This window comes from Rhincodon typus, chromosome 4, assembly GCF_021869965.1.
Source record: "Rhincodon typus isolate 14 chromosome 4, sRhiTyp1.1, whole genome shotgun sequence".
NCBI classification, from domain to species: domain Eukaryota; kingdom Metazoa; phylum Chordata; class Chondrichthyes; order Orectolobiformes; family Rhincodontidae; genus Rhincodon; species Rhincodon typus.
Window position 1 is genome coordinate 76180452 of NC_063335.1, and position 22747 is coordinate 76203198.

Below are 22747 nucleotides of genomic sequence, written 5' to 3' on the forward strand. Positions count from 1 at the left end.
CTGAAAGTAGCAACACAGGTGGATAAAGGTCATCAAAAAGTCATACAGCTTCCTTGCCTTCATTGGTTGCGGAATCAAATATAAAAGTTGGCAAGTTATGTTACAGCTGTAACTAACTTTAGTTAGACCACATTTGAAATATTGCGTGCAGTTCTGGTGGCCACACTACCAGAAGGATGTGGATGCTTTGGAAAGGGTGCAGAGAACGTTTACCAGGATGTTGCCTGGTCTGGAGGGTTTTAGTTAGGAGGAGAGGTCAGATAAATTTGGATTGTTTTCACTGAAAAGATGGAGGCTGAAGGGTGACCTGATAGAGGCCTACAAAATTATGAAAGGTGTAGATAGGGTGGGTAGTCAGAGGCTTTTTCCCTCACAGTGGAAAAGTCAACTACAAGGAGGGCACAGGTTCAAGGTGTGGGGGTGAGAGGAAAGAACCTTTCAAGAAGTACAGGAAAGGTTTTCACATAGGGTGGTAGGGTGCCTGGAATGCACTGCCAGTGCAGGTGGTAGAAGTAGTCACATCAGCATTGTTTAAGGCATATTTTGTTAGACACATGAACGGGAGGCGAACAGAGGGACAGAAACTGCACATGGGTAATTAGTGGGTCTAAATAGGGATTAGGAATCGATGCAGGCTTGATGGGCCTGTTCCTGTGCTGTATCTTTCTTTGTTCAGATCCTCCCATCATGCTATTAATATCCATCGCATAAACAAAGAGCAAACACTGATGGATGTGGGGCAAATGTCTGGAACACATTCTGGTGAACATAGTTTTTTTAGTTTATAAGTCAAGTTACTGGTATCTTGTAATGGAGTGGGCAGTCCCTCCTTATTGTAAGCATCACAACTACTTCATGAAGGTGAAGACGCAAATGACAAAGCGGTGGTAACAGCAGTGATTTAATGAATTCAAACCAAATAGTAACCCTTCCACTAAAAGATTACCTGTGGGGGATAGCTTGCAGAAATATCTGGCTACTTGACTGGTGAAGATTGATCACCAGGTAAGCCAAAGAAAAAGAAATCAATATAATTCATGCGCAATTTGAGAAATGGTATGGTTTACCCATTTTTCAGCAAAAATGGTTTTTGCCATAAAAGGTACGTTTGTAGCAGCAGCAGCAGAGGAGAGCAGGTTGCCATTTAGTACATGGTCATTTAAACATACGTCGCCAAGATTTGAATTGCAGGAGCACTGAACATTACAGGAGGGAATAAAAAGTTGCCATTCACAGGTTTCTAAACTCCCCACCTCTCACTACTCTCCCCAAGCCCCAGAAAATTGAAATATTTGTGTGTGCAGTCTTAACTGCACTATTGCTTTCATTTCTTTTGGAAAAAATATTGTTTTGACATCAATGCAGATTTTGATAAACAAACTTTGAGTAATTAACTACTTATGAACTTCTTAAATGGTCTTCCTATTTGCTTGTGCTACTTTGTACCTTTCTAACACAGATTAGGACTGTTATTCTGTGCAATTAACTAATACATTGCACTGTAAATTATGAGATGGGGTTCTTTCTTCATCATCATGTTATTGGGAAAATTAGAAAGATACAAATTACTGGACAGCAAGGGCACTACTAGCAGGTTCTACATTCTTTAACAGTTACTGCAGCCAGTCATAGTTAAAACCTTGACTAGATCATCTTTATAGTGAATGTGCGATTGGGGAGGAAACACCCAGGTTACAAGACTCCAAAGCCTTCTTTTGTGATTCACTGACAAGACAGAATATTGAGTGAGTGGAGCAATACTGGCCACTGGAAGCCTTCATACTTAGATGAATAATTGAAATGTAAAGTCTATGGGTAAACTGCTAGAAAATGGGATTAGAACAAATGGATGTTTGATGGCTAGTGTGGACATGATGAGCCAAATAACTCTTTCCAAGCTTGAAAAATGCTATGACTCCATGCAAAATATCCCCGACTGTCCTAGCTTAATAGACAGGGCTGATGAGTCAGGCAGTTCGTTGACAAGAATGCAGTGATTCTCAATGATAATTCTTCCACCTCCATATCCATGGTAGGCACCCAGACAAAAATGAGGGAATCTTCTCCTAACCCTAATAGATTTGTAGATCAGAGGAAAAACTATCCTAGTACTTAGGGGTTTGAAGAGCCAAGGATTCATGGCCCCACAGTGGCCAAGAAAAGGGGAGCACAAATGAGGGAAAATTCAAAACACTGCACATGCACACGAACAATTCAGAACAGATACAAACAGTAATGGAGAAGAGAACAGAGCTATAAAGCAGATGACCTTTTGAAAATCCTGGTTCTGTTGAGTGGAAACTTAAAAACTTCACTGTGAGAAGCTGTTCAGTGTGTCGCTATAGAATGACTCTGAGGGTTATGGATACTGAAAAAAGACACAATGAGGCAGAACAGAAGAAAAACTGGATCATACAAAGTTCAAAAGGGTGGGATTAATGAATACTACAAAGCACAGTAAGGCTATAAAAAGAGAGAAGGCAGTTCAACAAACAAATTAGCAAGAAGTGCAAAAATCAGACAGATTTTTCAGTGTCATGGAGCCTGCTGCATATGTTTAAGTGGTTAATTAATACAGAAATTAATTTGTGACTAAGGAAACAGTTAATTGAGAAACATGCAGAGTCTGGCAAGAAAGGGGATATGTAAATGTAAATTCTAGTCTGAGGTTTACAGAGACAAAATTCTGGACTAGTAACTGAATATACTTTTAAGTCATATTATGCAGCATACTACATTATGAATTAACCATCATACATAATCAGGGACTAAATCTAAATAAATTATATTTGTTCATGCAAAATTTTCCATTTAAGAAGTTCTTTAAAGCAATTTATTATCCTAAATAGAGAGTGTACAGATACATAGATCTAAAGAAAATAATTTTTAAAAGACAAGTAGTTTCATATACAAAACCTACTTCGTAATGGTTCCATCAATATCGGATATGATGACTTTATCATCCCAGTTCCATAGGTATATAGTCCCTTCACAGCGACAGGTACCTTGATACTGAGTTGTTATACTAAACACCACATCATTTGGCCCCTCTTTCAGTTTAAGGCTTGCCTATGATTATACACATACACACACACAAGAAAATTTAAAATTAAAAAAATAACAAACAAACATTCTGCATGATGATTGCCCTCCAATTTGTTTCTTTTAAAATTCTGCATCCCAAGTTTCACTATCCCTCAAGACACTGGGGAGTTCTTGTCTAGCACCATAGTCCGGCAGTCTGACCAAATGACTATTTTTCAAGTGTTAGCCTGAATGGCAAGCGCCAGCATGATATTTGTTATTAAGGGGCTCAAAGTGCCCATAAGTAATATCCATACCCACAAGAAAAGCAGTATGGGGATTACGATTCCAAGTTGATTTTTAAAAAATTTATCCTGTGTTACAGAATGCCTTGCCCTTCAGGACAATTTCAGCTTGAACATCAAACATGTAGTGTTTCTACTCTACATTGGTCGGTTCAATGCTTGGTTGAACTGAGCAATAACAGTATTTTCAAAATTTACAGCCCAGGAGGAGGATGTTCTGTTTAGATTGGTGATTCCTGAAAACTATCCTGCGAGGGGGAGATGAAAAGCTTTGTTAAAATGTCTATATTTTCAGCAATATTAAAGTTCAGCACGACTAACTAATAATTATTTTAAAGTTCTGCCCTCTTTTCTATTGACTTAAGTAGGTTCTTTCTATCTGGGGCCTTATAATTTCTTGCACCTCAATAAAACTTCTGCTCAGTTTCCTCTGCTTCAAATAAAATGTTTCCAACCCATCTTATGGCTCCTCAAAGCTAATATTCTGCAGTCCCAGCAATGTGCCAGTAAGTTTTTGCCACACCCTCTCTACTGATCACATTCTTTGTGTTAAGTGGTGATCAGAGTTTTACACAGTCCTCTAACTATAATATAACCAAGGCTTTATGCAGTCCTAGGATCACCACCCTGCCCTTGCGTAGTGGGTCCTGGTGAAAAAAGGCAACTTTTCCCCATATGCTGCTGTAACCACCTTACTATACTTGTCTTGCTACTTTCAGATCTCTGAAAGCACACACTCCAAAGATTTCACTACACCTCAACATTCTACTATTTGTTGTGTATTCCCTCTCGTGTCCTTCACAAATGCATCATCTTCAATTTCTCCAAAATAGACTCTATTTGCCACTTTTGTACTGACTTGCCCAGTGCAGTGATAACTCCCTATATTTTAATACTCCTTCAGCCAACCTTTACAGCAAGTGCAAATTACTTACACTCCCTACATTTAACTACACAACCATTAATAGATATCACAGACAAAAAAACCTATTGACAACCAAGCCCAACTTTGACTATAACCGCAGTTGAATCTAGAGTCATAGAGCACAGAAACAGACCCTTCAGTCCATGCTTACCCAAATTCGCAAACTAAACTAGTTCCATTTGTCTGAGTTTGGCCCATATCCCTCCCTTTCCTATTCATGTATCTGCCCAGGTCTTTTAAATGTTGTCACTGTACCTACATCTACCACTTCCTCTGGCAGGTCATTCCACATATGAACCAGCTTCTGTGCGGAAAAAGTTGCCGCTCTGATCCAGTTTAAATCTTTCTCTTCTCACCTTAAAAATATGCCTTCTAGTTTTGAACTCCCCTACGCTAGGGAAAAGATTTTTCATGATCTTCTTATCTATGCCCCTCATGATTTTATAAACTTCTATAAGATGCCCCTCAGCCTCCTACACTCCAGGGAAAACAACCAATGTATCCAACCTCTCCTTTTAATTCAAACCCTCAAATCCTGGTAACATCACTGTAAATCTTTCCTGCACTCTCTAATTTAATAATATCCTTCCCATGGCAGGTCAACCAGAACTGTACACAGTACTCCAAAAGTAGCCTCACCAATATCCTGTACAGCCACAGTATCATCTCAAGTCTGATACTCAATGCTCCTAGCAATGAAGGCAAACATGCCAAACTCCTTCGGTACCACCCTGCGATGCAACTTTCAAAGAATTATGCACCTGAATCTTTAGGTCTCTCTATTCGACAACACTCCCCAGGGCCATATTATCTGTACGAGTCCTGCCCTTGTTCATCTTATCAAAATCTTACCAAACTTTGCATTTATCCAAATTTAACTCCATCTGCCCCTCCTTGACCCAGCTCAATTGATCAAAATCCCTTTGTAATCTTCGATAACCTTCATTGTCCACTATACCACCAATTTTGGTGTGATCTGCAAACTTACTAATCATGCTTCCGAAATTCTTATCCAAATTGTTTATATAAACGATAAACAACAGTGGACCCAGCACGGATCCCTCTGGAACACCACTGGTCATATACCTCCATTCTGACAAGCAACCCTCCACCTTCACGCTGTCTCCTACTGTCAAGACTATTTTGTATTCAGTTGGCAAGCTCTCCTGAATCCCATGTGATCTACCTTTACTAACTAGTCTACCACGTGGAATTTTTATCAAAGGCTTTACTCAAGTCCATGTAGACAACATCTACCTCTCTACCCTCATCTATCTTCCTGGTCACTGTTGTAGTTGTCATGGCTGAATGTGACAAAATGGCTATTTGATTGTTTATCAAAGTTAAAAAGAAACCAGCTAAGAAAATTTTAGCTGATGTAGCATTTCACATAGCTCAAATCATGGCCTTCACAGACAGACAAAATGCCTGAGTCTTAGTAAGATGGGACTAGAATGCAAAACAGTAAGACTCTGATAACCATCCAATTTGAGATTTCTGACTTTTATTTGAAACAGAAAGGGAAAAATTGACCTACTTGAGATGAGGCTTTATAATCACATATTAGAGTAGACACATTCGTCCAAGAATAGAAATTTAAATTTTTAGATATTAGGGAATTAAATTTCTGAAGGCAGTTAGCCTTGGATGTAGGAGACTAGTTTTGATAAACACCTTTCAAGAAACTTATTTCTTCGTCAGCAAGATTACAACAAAAGGTATAAACAAGATAACCTCAGAGTACCAAGAAACAAATAACGTAGCTATGTGGAGCAGAAACAATTTTAAAACAGGGTTGCTATGACCAAGAGAATAAACAACTGCCACTTTGCAAGTAAGATAAGAGGGAAGCTGTTCCCAAAACTGTTGGCTTTGACACAGAATCATATTATTAGGTATAACTATGTATAACTTTGTAAGTAACTATATTAGGGCTGAATTTTCAAATATTGTAACACTTGGCAGAAATCAACATTTTTTAAAATCTTCTGTACTAAGATCAACAAGGGATAGGAAGTGCACGACTGAATTTGAAAAGTCATGAGTAATAAGCAAGTACATGATGTGGCTGGCAAAATGTCCAGGAAGGGACATAACAATTGGTGTTGGAAAAAGTGGTCATTAACTGTAAGAGCGCAAGGACAGGTGATAGGGAGTCTGGCAAACATCACTAGGTGATGGCAGAACCTAAAGGTGGACCATGAAGTTGTCCATCATTGATCGGTATCCACAGGATTGGGTGTGTAAGGTCAGAGGGCATGTGGCAAGCACTGATGTCAATGTTGCATTTAACCATTGTGACACAGTATTTATAAATATCCTGTAGTTTATTGGGAAAGCTAGAGTGTCACTGGCCTCTGACCTGAGCTGTGATTAAGTCAGCAACTGGGCTCCACATCAAAGCCAGATTCAGAGCGGCCTCTAGCCTCTCCTACGTGTGGTAAAAGAGCTCCAAATAAAGATCTGTGCTACTGAACACAGGACTCAGATTCCTCTGAAATCCCTTCAACAGTCATATCCTCAAAATAAAACAAATCAAGTTTCTCAGACATGGTTTTCCATACACAAAACCATGCTGAACGTCCCTAATCAGTCATTGCCTCTCCAAATGCATGTAAATTCCATCTCTCAGAATCCCCTCTAACAATGTACTCACCACTGATGTTGGACTCATGAGTCTCGAGTTTCCAGGCTTCTCCTTGCAGCTTTTCTTAAATAAAGGCACCACACTGGCCACTCTCACCCACAGCTGTACATGATACAAACATCCCTGCTAGGGGCCCTATAATTTCTTTCCTAGTTTCATATGAAGTCCTACCATACACTGGAGGTTTAGCCACCTTTGATTTTTTAAGGCCTCCAGCACCACCTCTTCTGTAATGTGGACTATTTTCAAGCCATCAATATTTATTCTCCACCTCCTCTGATTTCCCTAGCCTCCATGGCTTTCTCCACAGTAAATAGTGACACAAAATATTCGTTTAGTATCTCTCCCACCTCCTGTGGTTCCACACATAGCCAATCTCCTTGATCTTCAAGTGACCCTAACCTCTCCCTAGTTGCTAATTTGCTCTGAAATGTATTGTAGAATCTCTCTGGATTATTCTTATCTGCCAAAGCTAAGTCATATTGATCTTAATGCCCTTCCAATCTCCGTCAAGAATGCCCCTACACCCCTCTTCAAGAGATTTACTTGATCCCACTTATCTATACCTGACATGCCTCCTTTTTGAGAATCATAAGTGTCTACTCTTCTTGCCAGTCTGTCATTTGGGACCTTTTCAAATGCCTTACTAAAGTCTATGTCAACTCCATCTAATGTGCTATTCTCATCAACTCTGTCCCCTCAAAAACTAATCAACTTAGTCAGACAACTTTGCTCTCACTAATCAGTGCCCACTTTCCTCAATTAACCCATACTCGAATACTTTCTTTCAAATTCTTTTCCCAGTAATTTGCCCACAAATGAAGTTAGGCTTGTAATTACTCAGCTCACCCTTAAAAAAAACAAAACTGTACAACATAGACAACTAAATGATATCATGCCTGTACCTGGAGAACATTGAAAATGTTGGTCAGTATAAGGGGAATGCTTCCTGCAATTTCAATCAAAACTCATTTTTATGAGCCTTGTTTTAAAAGTCCTTAGAAACTAAACAATGATTTTAGATGTTTATTTATTGGTCTATTATTAAGAAAGTATTTCATCTTATAGATTATATACAAATCAATTATTTTGTATGTTTATATTTTAGAAAGTAAACATATTTACAATAGAGCATTTAAATAACTTTAGCATACTTGGCCCTTATGACTGCAGGTCAGTACAATGAAAGAGCATGTATGTTTGAGTAACAGCCAGTTAATTAATTCATCCACTTCTGAAGTTTAGGTAGTCTATACAGAATTAACAAAAAGATCAATTGTCCAGGCATAGCAGTACTTTACCTGTACATAATTCTAATTACCAAAATGGGCAAATCAAATAATGAGAAAAATACTTACAATTTGTTCTGAGGATAATCTCAGAGACTTCTTGTAAGAGATGGAACATCCCTGATTTGAGTTGTCTGATAATTTTGTGTCACTCACTTTTGGTTCATTTGTGTTAGTGGAGTCTTCATCACTAGAGGAGTCTCCTTCTTTGGATCTTATCAAACAATTATAAAAAGGAGAAACAAAACACTGCCTGAAATGGTGGCAATAACCATGCATGAATTTATGACTTCCAGAAAAAAAAATTCACAATAGGAATGGTTCCACAACTGGTTTTCAGTACAGTCGCAGATCTCATGAATATTAAACACTTTCTGATGTAAAGAAATGGTAATAATTTTTTCAATTCAATCCATAAAGCTACAGAATTTTAAAAAAATCAAATATAACCATAGTCAGTAGTCATTGTGAATCAAACATTCACTACTCTTACACAGATTCTTTGTAGGTTTTTTCACATGAATCTGTGATCATCAGAAACACAAAATAGTAATACATCCTTCACCAGGAACTGCTCTCTTGGTATAACGTATATTCAATGATGGAACAGTCATAATTCCCTGGGCTAGAGAATTGTGAATATTTGCAACCTTTTGAATGAAGAAATGTTTCCTTATCTCAGTCTTAAGTGATTGAATTGAATTAGGTTTCTTATCACATGTACTCACGTGAGTACAGTGAAAAGTTTACAAGTCACCACTTAAGGTGCCATCTTAGGTATAAAAGGTACCCAAGTACAGAATCATGGTACAAAAGCAGAAAAATAAAAGAAAACAAAGTTTAAGAAGTTAAACAGTACAGTCCTTCTTACTGAAAAGTGAAAAAGCAAAGAAACACAATTAACAGTCCAACACCAGTGCACAAGCATGTAGCCATGCTGCACTCACACTCCTCACAAGGACTCGACCTCCCCCACCCAGCCTGCCTGCACTTGCTGCCTTGCAGCCTGTTTCTGCTCCCACCGCCGCCACCTCGGGCTGCCTGCTCTCACTGCCCCTTACCCGGAGGCTGTGCTCTGTATTTTAGGTTCTCCAGTAAACAGAACCTCTCGCTGTCTATCCAGTCAAGTCTCTCTTGAATCTTGTATGTTTTGAATTACATTAAGTCTCATTTTACCGAACTCCAGAATCAAAAGCCTAATTTACTCAAACTCTCAGTATAAATCAATCTGCATCCCACAAACCAATCTTTAAACTTTCGTACAGTGGCTCCAATGCAAATAATTCCTTATGGGTGCAGACCAAAATTGTCCAGAGTATTCCTGTAGCATAAATGAGTTTTTTTTTTTCTGTTTAGAAGAATGTGACAAGTGGAATCTTGCAGGTATCTGTGCAGGACAAAGATAGGTAAGTAAGCATATTATGAAGAGGATGCAAGGAGGTTGAAGACTGATATTGATAGATTGACTGAATGGGCAAAAGTCTGGAGATTAGCATATAATGTGGAGAAGTGTGAAGTGAACCTTTTAGCAGAAAGAAGAAAGCAGAGTATCACTTAACCAGACATGGACAGCAGAATTCTGAAATGCAGAAAGACACAAGTTTTCTAATGCACGAATTACAAAAAATAAAAATGCAAGTACAGCAAGTAATTCACGTGGCTGATAGAAACTATTCCTTTGTGAAAGGAACTGAACTGAAAAGTAAGGATAAAACACTGCAGTTATCCAGGACATTGTTGAAACAACATCTTGAATATTCTGAGCAGTTTGGTCGTCTTAATAAAAGAAAAATATACATAAATTGGAGGTTTACTAGACTGATCCTAGAATGCATCAGTTGTCCTATGAGGAAAGGATGAATAAGATGCTCATAAACACTCCTTGTTTAGGAGGAGTGATTTGATCGAAGCATACAAGACCCAAATGGCCTTGACAATGTGGAAAGGTTATATCCTCTTGCTGACGAGTTCAGAACTAGGGGACAGTGTTTGAAATCAATGAGTAGCCTTTTTAGAACAAAAATGAGAATTTCTCCCCCTCCTTCAGATGGTTGAGAAGCTTTGAAACTCTGCTTCTGTGGAGTGGTGGTACAGATTCGGGCCATTGAATATTTCAAAAAGGTGGAGGTAGATTGATTCTCATTAGGCAAGGGAATCAAAGATTATTAGGAGGAGACAGGAATGTGGAATTCAAAGCACAAACAAATCAGCCACAACCATATTAGATGGCAGAGGCGGCTCGAGGGGCCAAATGGCCTATTGCCTAGATCCTGGGCTCCTAGTTCATGTGTAATATTACCAACTCTTCTGTACAATTATAACAAAACATTGCTTATTCTTGTCCTCCACTTCCCTTGCAATAAAAGGTCAACTTGCCTTTAAAAATGCTCACTGCATTGGCATGCTAACTTTGTGCTCCTTGTACACATGCACCCAAGTCCCTCTGAATGAGAGCAGTTGTTCACCTTAAAGTAGATTATGATTTTACATTCTAATGTCCAAATGAATAACGCTGTACTTTTCAAAATTATATTACTACCTTGTCACTTAGTCTCTTGTCCATATCTCTGCAGCCTCTATCCTCTTTACAGCTTACATTTCAACTCACTTTAAATAAATTACACTATCCCTTTGTCCAGGTCATTAATTGCAATTGCAAATAGCTAAGGCCCCAGCATTTATCCATGAAGTACTCTATTAGTCACAGCATATCAATTTGAAAAATGCCCTATTTATCCCTATTCTTTACTTCCTATTCATTAATCAAACATCCAAGAATGCTAAAATATGGTTCTCAACTGAGCCCTGATATTGTGCATTAATCTTTTCCAATTTATCCAATGTCTTTTGGAAATCTAGTGTGCAATATCCCTTTGGTTCTCTTCAACTATAATAATAGTGTCATAAAAGTCCTATATATTTGTCAAGCATGATGCCCCCTTTGTAAAACCATACTGACTTTGTCTGATCGTAATAATTAATTTAGAAAATCAAAGTAAGACTCTTTCAACAGTTTTCCAGTATTTTGCTGATGAATGTTGTCGTGTTAACTGGCCTGTAGGCCTCAAGTTTTCTCTCCCTGCTTTCTTGAAAAGTAGTGCCGTATTTGCCATGTTCTGAAACCTAAAGCATGGTGTAAAATCATAATCAGTATTTTCCATTATCTTTGCAGCTCTCTCTTTTGGAGTTCTAGGATACAGGCCATAGATGCCAAGGACTGGTCAGATTTTGTTATCTTAAGTTTTACCAAAACCTTTTTGCTGATTCATGTTAAAAACCACAAGTTTCACTTTATTATCTCCTTTATTATGCTCTATTTCTAATAGAGAATTTTTATTGTCTACTGTGAATACAGATGTAAAACATTTGTTCAATATTCTGCCAGTTCCTCATATGCCATGATAGCATCTCCTGTTCCTCTAAAGGACCAACATTCACATTAATACTCTCTTCCTTTTCATATACTTGCAAAAGTTGTTAAATCAGTTTTAATACTCCTTGATAGTTTACTCTTACATTATATTATTTCCATCAACATTTCTGTTGCCCTTTGTTGGGTTTGTTGGTCCTCATGCTTACTACCACTCTTTGCAATGTTACAATCTGCTTCTTTAAATTAACAGAATTAGTAACTTGTTTAATAATAAGGATGGAACTTTCTTTGAATTTGTGCTCTTTTAAAAATAATTTATGTTAAATATTTTGAGATGTCTATTTGTTTTCAATGATTTATTTATGCCATTTAAGTCTGTTGACTCAATCAATCTTAGTTAGCTCTCCATTCATACCCATGTAACTGATTTTATGTTAAAAATGCTTGTGGGACTGGAGAATGGCAAACAAATGATCTTAATAGGAACACATCTGTATCACGCTTGGGTCTTGTTTACTTTGTACTTAGTAGAAAGAATTAATTCTCTCCCTTACACAACTTAACTTAGATCTTTTTTACATTTTTTGTTTCCTCCACTAGCAACAACCCTTTTGCATTTGGCCCTTATACCATATGCCCTCTTGCTCTTCCTGTCTGTCAAAAGTACAAGAAATAACCAATTTTCCAATAATTTTAGTTCTGAAGTCATGCCAGACTCAAAACTTTAACTCTGTTTCTCTCTCCACTGATACTGCAAGATCTATTGGGTTTCTCCAGCATAGTTTGTTCCAGATTTCCAACTTCCACAATATTTTGCTTTTATTAACATGGAATTCATTGGTATTATGATCACTTATTCCTCAGTATTCTATTTATTTTGAACTTACTTGGAAGATTCCTACTGAGACACACTAGGCCCAATCTTAAAACAGTGTACGTCAATAGTTACCAAGTGAGTTAAAATCTGGCTTATGTCCGAGCCAAGAAACACCCTGCTAAATAGTTAACTCATGTTAAATTATGTATGGAAGTGATCGAGGGGGAAGGGAAAATAAAATCAGGCACAGATTCTGAAAGCTTTCCTACTTTCAAGTGTGGATAGTGACGAATGTGAAGGCTGTGTCTGTTTATTTTTGTACTTTTTGAAACTGTGGATTGACGGGTGAACAAATTGTTTTGAAACCCAGGGATTTACAAGGATGGCTGTATGTTTTGAAAGTAAAGAATTTGATACCTTTTGTGAACACTTCGTGCAGCAGTGGGTTCCAGCAGTGTGCAAATGAACTGAACTGAAGCCAAGGGGATTGCTCACAAGTAATGCAGACTGGTGTGGACTAACGGCCAATCATCAATGACAAAAGGTCAACAAGGGGATCGGCTTGGGGTGTCAGCAAGACAGTGAAAAGCTAGTCAGACCAGAGACACAGACGTGAAATCAGCAAGTCTGTGGCAGCAAAAGACTCTTACTCAGTTCTCTGCAGTAAGCTACTTTAAACCTGAAGAAAATCAGCTTATCTTTCTGGCTGCAGATGCTGCAAGTTCTGACTTTGAATTTGATAAGCCTGAAACCTTTCATAAGCGAAAAAGCCTGTGTGCCTCTTGCAAACTCGTGGAAACATTTGGAAAAAAGTAAGTTGAATAGAAGCCTTCAGATCAGCAGGAATCAACCCAACAAATTTTGTGAACAATGATGATGGAACTGTGTTCCCAATTTTCCCTCAGCCCATGAGTTCTGTCTCTGTTTAGGTTTGTGTGTTTGCGATAGGGGAGTTTATTAAAAAGGGGTTGAGAGTTTTCATTTGTCGAGCTTACTTCTGGCTTGAATGTAATAACCTGTATGAAATAATAATTTCTCGTCAAGTACAGAAACCTGGCCTGTGCTTTCTATCAACCTAGAAAGAAAAAAATTTCGGGTAGTCAGTAGATTTTGCATATTTCTTTCAAAAATGTTAACTTTTGTAATGATTACTGGGAGTGGCCGGATTTTATTTTCAACATACTAATCTAATAAGGTGTGACACAGAAACAAGACAAAAATGGAGAGGAGTGTAGAGAACTATCATCTCTATTCCACAGTCAGTACCTTCCTTCCTCTTATACCCTCACAACAACAATACTTGAGTTCTTGCTGGATGTGTACAAGGTTTACTTTTATTCTACGGGCATGAGTCAAACCTTTGAGGTACAGAAAAATAGTTCTTTCCCATATAACTTGGTGAGCAAAAAATGTTAACTCCACTAAAACCAACAAATCCTGAATGTAAAAGACTCTTCAATGCAGTATAACTAAAATAATGGTTGTTCATTGTGCTATTGTATAAAGATTTACCTGCTGATGGCAGAGTTTTGGCTTTGATCAGGTTTGCTGCTTTCATTCAATTTCTCTTGTTTTGTTTCAGGCTGCCAATACACAGATAATAACACACAGATAATAACAGAAACCAAAATGGGAAAATAAAAACTGGATTATTTCCAGTCATCCACACAAATCAGCACAATTCAACCAATAAATTAATCCACTCATTTTGCAAAAAAAGTGTTCTTTTCTTGACCACGTTTGAGAGATCTGTTGTCAATTTCTACATGGTAGCCCAGTTAGTAGACAACAGAAACATTCACCAGTACCCAAAGCTCTGTCTTCTGACCACCACAGTTTGCATGTCACAGGCATAGAAAAAGTGTTAGCAGCCACCCTGCCAGGGCAAGGGGAGTGAGATCCTGATAAAACAGATGTCTTCCAGCTTAGGGCTTGTCACAAATAACTACGTTCAGCACAGTTACCAAAGTCTAAAATATTTCTTACATGATATCTCCATTAAGAGTTTAAAAAAGTTTGATGCAAATTTGCATACTAAATGTTGAAAATTCATGGTAGGTGTTCATATTTGGTCATAAGGGTGAAAAATATTAATATTTGGAAGCTAATACTCAAAATGCTGATTGATTTACCTCTAATTCTTTGAATTCAACAAAGCATAACCCATTACAGACTCAAATTTATCCTATTCCATCATGATACAAATTGACAATAATACCTGTTTGACAGCACTGTCCTTCTTACGCCAGAACCACCACCTGCCAGACTTCTTTGGCATCTTCCCTTTCACCCAGTCATCAATTGTTGCCTATAGGTACAGAATCTATGTTTTGTAAAAAATATCAAGGTATATTACATTCACAGTAGAGTTCAACATAAACAATGTTCCCCATTCAAATTTGTGCAACATTTAGCATATTTTCTTATTTCAGTAGATCTAGAGCTTGTCTACTTGATTTGTAGTAAAATGTTTTACATTACTAAAATTTACACCTACTATTCAGAATGGTAACAGCACAGGAGGCAGCCATTTTGCCCATCAGATTCATGCTGGCCAGTTTGAGTATGGAGTTCAGGTAGTACCACTATCCTTTCTTCTCTCATGGGAGAGGGAGAGCAGAAGATTGTAATGGATCAATCAATATAATGGATTTTAAAAAGATACGACTTCCATTCATAACGCAGGCAGGTGACTACTCAAATGCTGCATTGCCAATTATAATTAGACTCTTGCTCCATTAGCACAAACTGGAATATTAATTCGGCAATCTTGAGAATGAATTTTTTTTTACCTTGGGTAGGCACTTTTGGAAAGCCTGCATGCTCAGAATCATGGGAGCAGCTAATGCCCAATTATAGTATCTGTAAAATTAAATATTTTGCTTAAGTAACTCCAGAGAAAAAGATAATTCAAACAATATTGCTGCAATTAAAAAAGCATGGTGTGGAAAAGACTAAATCACAATTTTGCCTACAGAAAGAACCCTAGAAACAAAGCTGAAGGAGTGTTTTGCTAATCAAAAGGTTACGTAAAAGAAACACGCCGCAACTCAGCAGTACGAACCAATTTCTAAAATCGAGCCATACACGTTCAAAACAGACAAACAAAAGTCCCTTTGTTCCTAATGCTTAAACACTTGAGATCTTCAACATTTCCAGCTGGTATAATCCTCATCAGCAACAATCTGCAATAGAATTCTTCATGATAGACTCAAAAGTGATAATAAAATGTTCATTGTTCTAAAGAATAAGTTAATTCCAGGAATAAATAAATCTTACTCTGGATCTTCTTTTGTTATATTTCTATATTCTTCCAATTTTATTTCTTTCCCTGATGGCAACGATTCAAATTAGATAACGTGGGATCCAGGGACAGCTAGCCAATTGGATACAAAAAATTGGCTTGATAGTAGGAGACAGAGGGTGGTAGTACAGGGCTGTTTTTCAGGCTGGAGGCCTGTGACCAGCAGCGTTCCAAGGGATTGATGTTAAGTCCACTATATAAACATTTTGGATTTGAATATAGGAAGCATGGTTAGTAAGTTTGCGGCTGATACCAAAATTGGTGGCATGGTCGGCAGTGAAAAAGGTTACCTCAGGAGTACAACGGGATCTTGATCAGCTGGACCAATGGGGTGAAGTGTTGTAGATGGGGTTTAATTTAGATAAATGTAATAAAACAAACGTAATAAAACCAGGGCAGGACTCTCACAGTTAATGGTGGGACCCTACAGAATGCTGTTGAACAGAGAAATCTAGGGGTTCAGGTATATAGTTCCTTGAAAGTGGCGTCACAGGTAGACAAGATAGTGAAGGCAGTGAGTGGCACACTTGCCTTCATTGGCAGGAGAATTAAGTATAGGAGTTTGGACATCATGTTGTGGACATTGGTGAGGCCACTTTTGTAGCCCCGCTTGCAGTTCTGGCCACCCTGCTACAGCAAGGATATTATTCAATTTGAAATTTCTGAAAGCAGATAAGATTTACAAAGGATGTTACTGGGAATGGAGGGTTTCAATTATTAGGAGTGGCTGGGTAGGTTGGGATTATCTTCCCTGGAGTGGAGGAGTTCTAAGGGTGACTTTATAGAGATCTATGAAACATGAAGGGCATAGATAAGGTGATTGGCAAAAAAGGTCTTTTCCCTAGGGTGGGGGAATTCAAAACTGGAAGGCATAGGTTTAAGGTGAGAGGGGAAAGATTTAAAAGGGACATGAGGAAAAACTTTTTCCAGAGAGTGGCACATACATGGAATGAACTGCCAGAAGTCGTGGTAGCTGCTGGTACAGTTACAACATTTAAAAGACATTTGGGCAGGTACAAGAAGAGGAAAGGCTTAGAGGGATATGGTATGATTACAAGCAAATAGGACTAGATTACTTCAGAAACCTGGTCAGAATGGATGGGTTAGACTGAAGGGTCTGGTTTCCGTGCTGTATGACTATGAAGAATAAAGAAATGTGTTGTACACTATTTTAATTTAGAGATTGCAGAACTATGGGTCAAACCAAAGGACAAAAAAAAAAAAAAAGGGGAGATAACTTCGATAACATTGTATTAAAGGCTTCCCAATAGTGAGCGGGAGATTGAGGAGCAAATAATGTAAGGAGATTGCAGATAGCTGCAAGAATAATAGGGTTGTAATAGTATGAGATTAAACTTTTCGAACATTAACTGGGACTGCTAAATTGAGGTTAGGCCAATCACGATGGTTTTAGACAGGAACTTTCAAAAGTTTTTTGGGGGAGGCATTTTGCAGGCAAAGAGACATTTGGTAAGTGGGAGGCTATCAAAGGCAAGTTAGAGGGATCAGGGCCAACCTGTTCCTGTTAGAGTGAAAGGTAGGGAACCATTGATGACTAGAGTTATTGAGGCCTTGATCAAAAAAAGGCGACATATGACATAAAAGGCAGCTGGGATCAAGTGAATTCCAAAGATTACAGAGGGTATCAGAGTACAGTTGAGAGAAGTCAGGAGGTTAAAGGGGACACAAGATGGCTTTGTATTGTCCTTTACCATATTTGCCCAAGAGATTCGACAAGTACATGAAGGTCAAAAGAATACCTAGGGAGTGAATAGGGCCTCTTAAAGAAAGATCAACAAGGTTGTCTATGTGCGGAGCCACAAGAAGTGGGTGAGATCCTAAATGAATATTTCTCATCAGTATTTACCATAAAGACGTGGATGCCAGGGAACTTGCGAAAATAGACAGTGATGACTTGACAGAAGAAGTGGTGCTGAAAGTCTTAAAACGCATTAAGGTAGTTAAATTCCTAGCACCTGATGAAATATATTCCAGAATTTTGAGAGACTAGGGGGAGATTGCGGGGCTCCTAGCAGAGACGTCAACAGCCACAGGTGAAATACTTGAAGATTGGAGGGTGTGTCATTATTTAATAAAGGCTGCAGGGGAATGCAGACTAGTGAGGCAAATGTCTAAGTAGGGCAGGTTGTTAGAGGGGATTCTGAGAGACAGGATCTATAGGCAGTTGAAGAGGCGAGCACTTATTTGGGATAGTCAACATGGCTCTGAACATGGAAAATTGTCTCTCACGAATTTGATTGAGTTTTTTTGAAAGGTTGACCAAGTAAATAGGGCAGTTGGACAGACCTTGTCAACATGGACTTTTGCAAGGCCTTCGACAAGGTATTGCATGGTAGGTTGTTGAGTAAGGTTAAATCTCATGGAATCCAGGGAGATCTAGCCAACTGGGTACAAAATTGGCTTGACAATAGAAGACAGAGGGTGGTCGTAGAGGGTTTTTTTTCAAACTGGAGGCCTGTGGGATCAGAGCTGGGTCCACTTATTTGTCATTTATATAAATCATTTAGATAAGAACCTAGGAGGTATTGTTAGTAAGTTTGCAGATGACACCAAGATTGGTGGTATAGTGGACAGTGAAGATGGTTATCTGGGAATACAGTGAGATCTTGATCAACTGGGCTAGTGGATTCAGGAATGGCAGACAAAGTTTAATTTATATAAAAGTGTTGCATTTTCGCGAATCAGACCAGGGCAGGGCTGACACAGTCAACGGTACGGCCTTAGGGAATGTTATAGAACAAAGAGATCTAGGGGTACAGGTTCATAGCTCCTTGAAAATGGAGTCACATGTAGGCAGGGTGATGAAAAAGGCTTTCACAGCATGCTTGCTTCCATTGGACAGAGTACCGAGTATAGGAGTTGGGACGTTTTGTTGCAGCTGTACAAGATGCTGGTGAGGGCGCATTTGGAGTATGGAGTGCAATTCCGGTCACCCTACTATAAATAGGATATTATTAAACTAGAAAGAGTGCAGAAAAGATTTACTAGGATGCTATCTGAACTGGAAAGTTTGAATTATAAAGGAGATGTGTAGGAGACTGAGGGGTGACCTCAGAGGTCTAGAAGACCATGAGAGGAATAGCTAAGATAGATAGCCAACAGCTTTTTCCCAGGTAGGGGAGTCTAACACTAAAACAGCATAGGTTTAAGAGATAACAAGGTGTACAGCTGGATGAACACAGCAGGCCAAGCAGCAGAGGAGCAGGAAGGCTGACGTTTCAGGCCTAGACCCTTCTTCAGAAGTGGTTTAAAGTGAGAGGGGAGAGATACAAAGGGTGCAGTGGGGCAATTTTTTTCCACACAAAGGGTGGAGAGCATCTTGACCAGGCTACTGGAGGTAGTGGTGGAAGACAGTACAATTTTGTCATTTAAGAAACATTTAGACAGTACATGGATGGGATAGGTATGGAGGGATATGGACCAAACGCAGGCAAATGGGACTAGTTGAAATGTGAAACCTGGTAAGCATGGGCAAGTTGGGCTGAAGGGCCTGTTTCCATGCTGTAGACCTCTATGACTTTAAGTGATTAAACGCTACACAAGAGAAAGGTTATCTGATGCTTAATTGTTTAATTTCTTTCGGTTTGCTACAATCAACGACAGCACCATACAACCAACTGCGCTTTAAAATAAAACGTTTCAGTCAAAATACACACACACACATTCTATACCTGTTATTAATTCTTAGAACAAGGTTAGGATCATCTATAATCCCAGGATTTTCTGCAAATTGCTGATAGGTAACAAGATGTTGCAAGAATTTCTCTGCAAAAGAATGTGAAATACCATTTTACAAGTGTTTTGATCTCAAATGATCATTGTCCCTTTTGACATGACCTATCAATTAGTTAGAATTGATTTTGAATACATTAGACATGAATGATTTGCTGCCTTCTGCCCTCCTTTGTTAAGAGAGTTGATGAATTCTACTTTCATCCAGTTACTCCCATGTCCACATTCGTCTGGATCATGAAACATGATCCTAAACTTCAGCTGATCTTTACAAGCTGTTCAAAAAGAACTGATTTAAGTTTTTCCTTTAAACATGGCTTCTGGCTTTCTCCCCCAGTGACAGGAGCCCCCAGGCTACACCAAGTGTTTTCCCACATCAACATGACTGAAACTGGATAAAAATTCAGAGTACAAATTCAAATTTGAGAAATATGGACAAAGGAGATAGGGAAAAACCATACCCATTGGGGAAAGAATTGACAACAAGAGGGCGCAGACTTAAAAAGGTAGTTGACAATAAAGCAAAGTCAGAACGAAGAAAAATTGTGTTACAAAGCAAGTCATTAGGACCTGCAATGCATTACTTGAGTGGGGGTAGTGGCAGGATCAGTCGAGACATTCAATAGGGAATTGGAATATCTGAGAAGGACGAACAAGCAAAGCTACAGAGTAAGGGTGGGGGATCTTGATGAATGGATCTTCTTTTGGACAGCCAGAGGCAAGAACGGCTGAATGGTTACAGAACAGGAAGAAGCCATTCTGTAATGTAACTATTCTGGGAAATTCGATCATTACATTGCCCAGTGCACATTTCTTCAATTTTATTATTTTAGTTTTAAACTTTACACTTTACTTGTGCCATTGACCTCTTATGATTCATATAATAAAGGAAAAAAATCAAATCATAATAGTTCAACAAATTACTGTGATAGCTGTTTAAAAGTATAGTTTGGTTTGATACCACCATCAGTTAAAACAAATGCAGAGCTGGATACTATTGGTTGCTTCACGTAGCTTCATAATCACGAGCAGTCTATCACTTGATGCTGAAATCAACAAACACAAAAGTTGCAAGTGTCACATCCAAGCTGAACACACGACAACAGCTACCCAAGAACATCAAAATGTGAGTTGCCCAAGCCAGAGTCCTTAGTATGCTGGTCGCCATCTTAGACAGGATAAAAAGCCTAACAGTTCCCATGTTTGCCATTTCAGATATGTTTGCCCACATTTCTTAGCAGGGCACGTTGCTAAGCCAAGTCTACACTGGGTGAATAGTCCATCATTAAACCGATGATTATGACCAGCCAACGTCTTTCTGTACGATGACCAGGTCCGTGGATGTGGCATCCTCCACGCCCACAGCTCTGCCACAAGGATAGCCGCAAGCAAGATATGGAGTTGAAGGTGGTAGGCGCTAACAACTGAGAAAACAGTCGCTGATAGACCTGATCTCTGCAGGTTAACTGTTTGGAGAGTCATTGGAAGAGACAAGTAGAAGCTAAAAGTTCAGCTGCAAAGAAGGGGGCCCAGAGAAAACAGAGGCCAGCATTTCTTTATGGTCAGTCCACTGTGTTCCTCTACAGCAAATATGGCAGAGACTGCCACAGCAGAGTGGGACTCTTGAACCAATCAGGTGATGTTTACCAGAGTTGACCACCACAAAACAAACAAACAAACAAATCATCTTACAAGACAGAAGGCCATTACTCACTGCTTTAGGAAATATTTCAAGACAAGGGCCTGGACTTTTACAAATGCACCAATTCTCAAAATGGGAGTTGGTGGTCCCAAGATGGACTTAAGAGTTGCCTACCAATGATACCAACTCTACTAGCAGCAGTATTACTAAACAATCCTGAATGAGCATAAAAAAATTTACAAATATAGTAAATTAACAAAGTATGCTGTGCCTACAAACACGTGAAATCTGATCTGTCCAATTACCAACACAGTCAGTTCTCAGTCGAAGTAGTGGAGGGTGTCATTGACAATGCTATCAAGATGGCCCCCCCATATTTGGCGGGGGGGGGGAAAGAGCACGCAGTGGAAATGTTGGTGGTGGTGTTGGGAAGAGAAAAAAACCTAATTGAGGGAATAAGACAGCAACTACAGATGGTAAATTTGGGGAGAAAAATGTAGAGGAGTGGGAAATGTTTAAAACAATGATCAACTGTTCAGGAGAAATATACTTTCTACAAAAGATAAGAAAAACAGCCAATAGCAAAGCACCAATGGTGCATAAAAATGCAAGGACAATATTAAAATTGAAGAAGAATAAGATATCGTTAAAGTACATTGCTTTTTGATTCACTCATGGAAATTGGACATCACTGGCCAGCCAGTATTTATTGCCCGGCCCTAGTTACCCTTCAGAAGGTGGTGGGGAGCTGCTGCCTTGAACCACTGCAGTCCACATGTTGTAGGTTGACCCACAATGCTCTTAGGGAGGGAATTCCAGGATTTTGACCCAGCGGCAGTGAAGTGACAGTGATATATTTCCAAGTGAGGTGGTGAGTGGCTTGGAGGGGAACTTGTAGGTGGTGGTACTCCCATGTACCTGGTGCTCTCGTCCATCCAGATGAAAGTGATTGTGGGTTTGGAAGGTGCTGTCTAAAAATCTTTGGTCAATTTCTGCAGTGCATCTTGTCGCTAGTGCACACTGCTGTGACCGAGGACTGGTGGAGGAGACAATGGATGCTTGTGGATATGGAGCCAATCATGTGGGCCGCTGTGTCTTGGATTGGGTTAAGCTTCTTGAGTGTTGTTGCAGCCGCACGCATCCAGGCAAGTCAGGAATATTCCATCACTCTCCTAACTTGTGCCTTGTAGATGGCTTTGGGGTGTCAGGAAGCAAGTTACTTGCCACAGAATTCCTAGCCTCTGACCTGCTCTTGTAGCCAGTGTTAATGTAGCAAGTCCAGCTGAGTTTCTTGTCAATGGTAATGCCCAGGATGTTGATAGCAGGAGATTCAGTGACGGTAACACCACTGAATGTCAAGGGGCGATGATGAGATTGACTCTTTTTGTAGATGGTCACTGCCTGTCATTTGTGGTGCCAATATCACTTGTTAATTTTCAGCCCAAGCCTGGATATTGTGCAAGTCTTGTTGCATTTGGACATGGACTGCTTTAGTATCTGAGGAGTTGGGAATGGTGCTGAACATCATGCTCTCAACGGTGAGCATCCCCACTTCCGATCGTACATTGGAGGGAAGATCATTGACTAAGTGGTTGAAGATGGTTGGGCCTCAGACACTATCCTGAGGAAACATCCTGCAGCTGAGATGACAGACCTGCAACAACCACA

At 39.2% G+C, this 22747-nt stretch overlaps 1 protein-coding gene across 1 annotated transcript in view; it reads right to left on the minus strand.

Moving 5' to 3' along the window:
* The window catches only part of lpin2 (lipin 2), a 98158-nt gene that overhangs the window by 15503 nt on the left and 59908 nt on the right, over positions 1–22747 (minus strand). Inside the window, exons 10-15 of the mRNA XM_048595822.1 lie at positions 19377–19470; positions 15173–15242; positions 14599–14688; positions 13893–13963; positions 8260–8404; positions 2921–3069 (exon numbers count right to left, since the gene is read on the minus strand). Of these exons, the coding sequence (XP_048451779.1) occupies positions 2921–3069; positions 8260–8404; positions 13893–13963; positions 14599–14688; positions 15173–15242; positions 19377–19470 (619 nt within the window). The remainder of the gene's footprint in view (positions 1–2920; positions 3070–8259; positions 8405–13892; positions 13964–14598; positions 14689–15172; positions 15243–19376; positions 19471–22747) is intronic.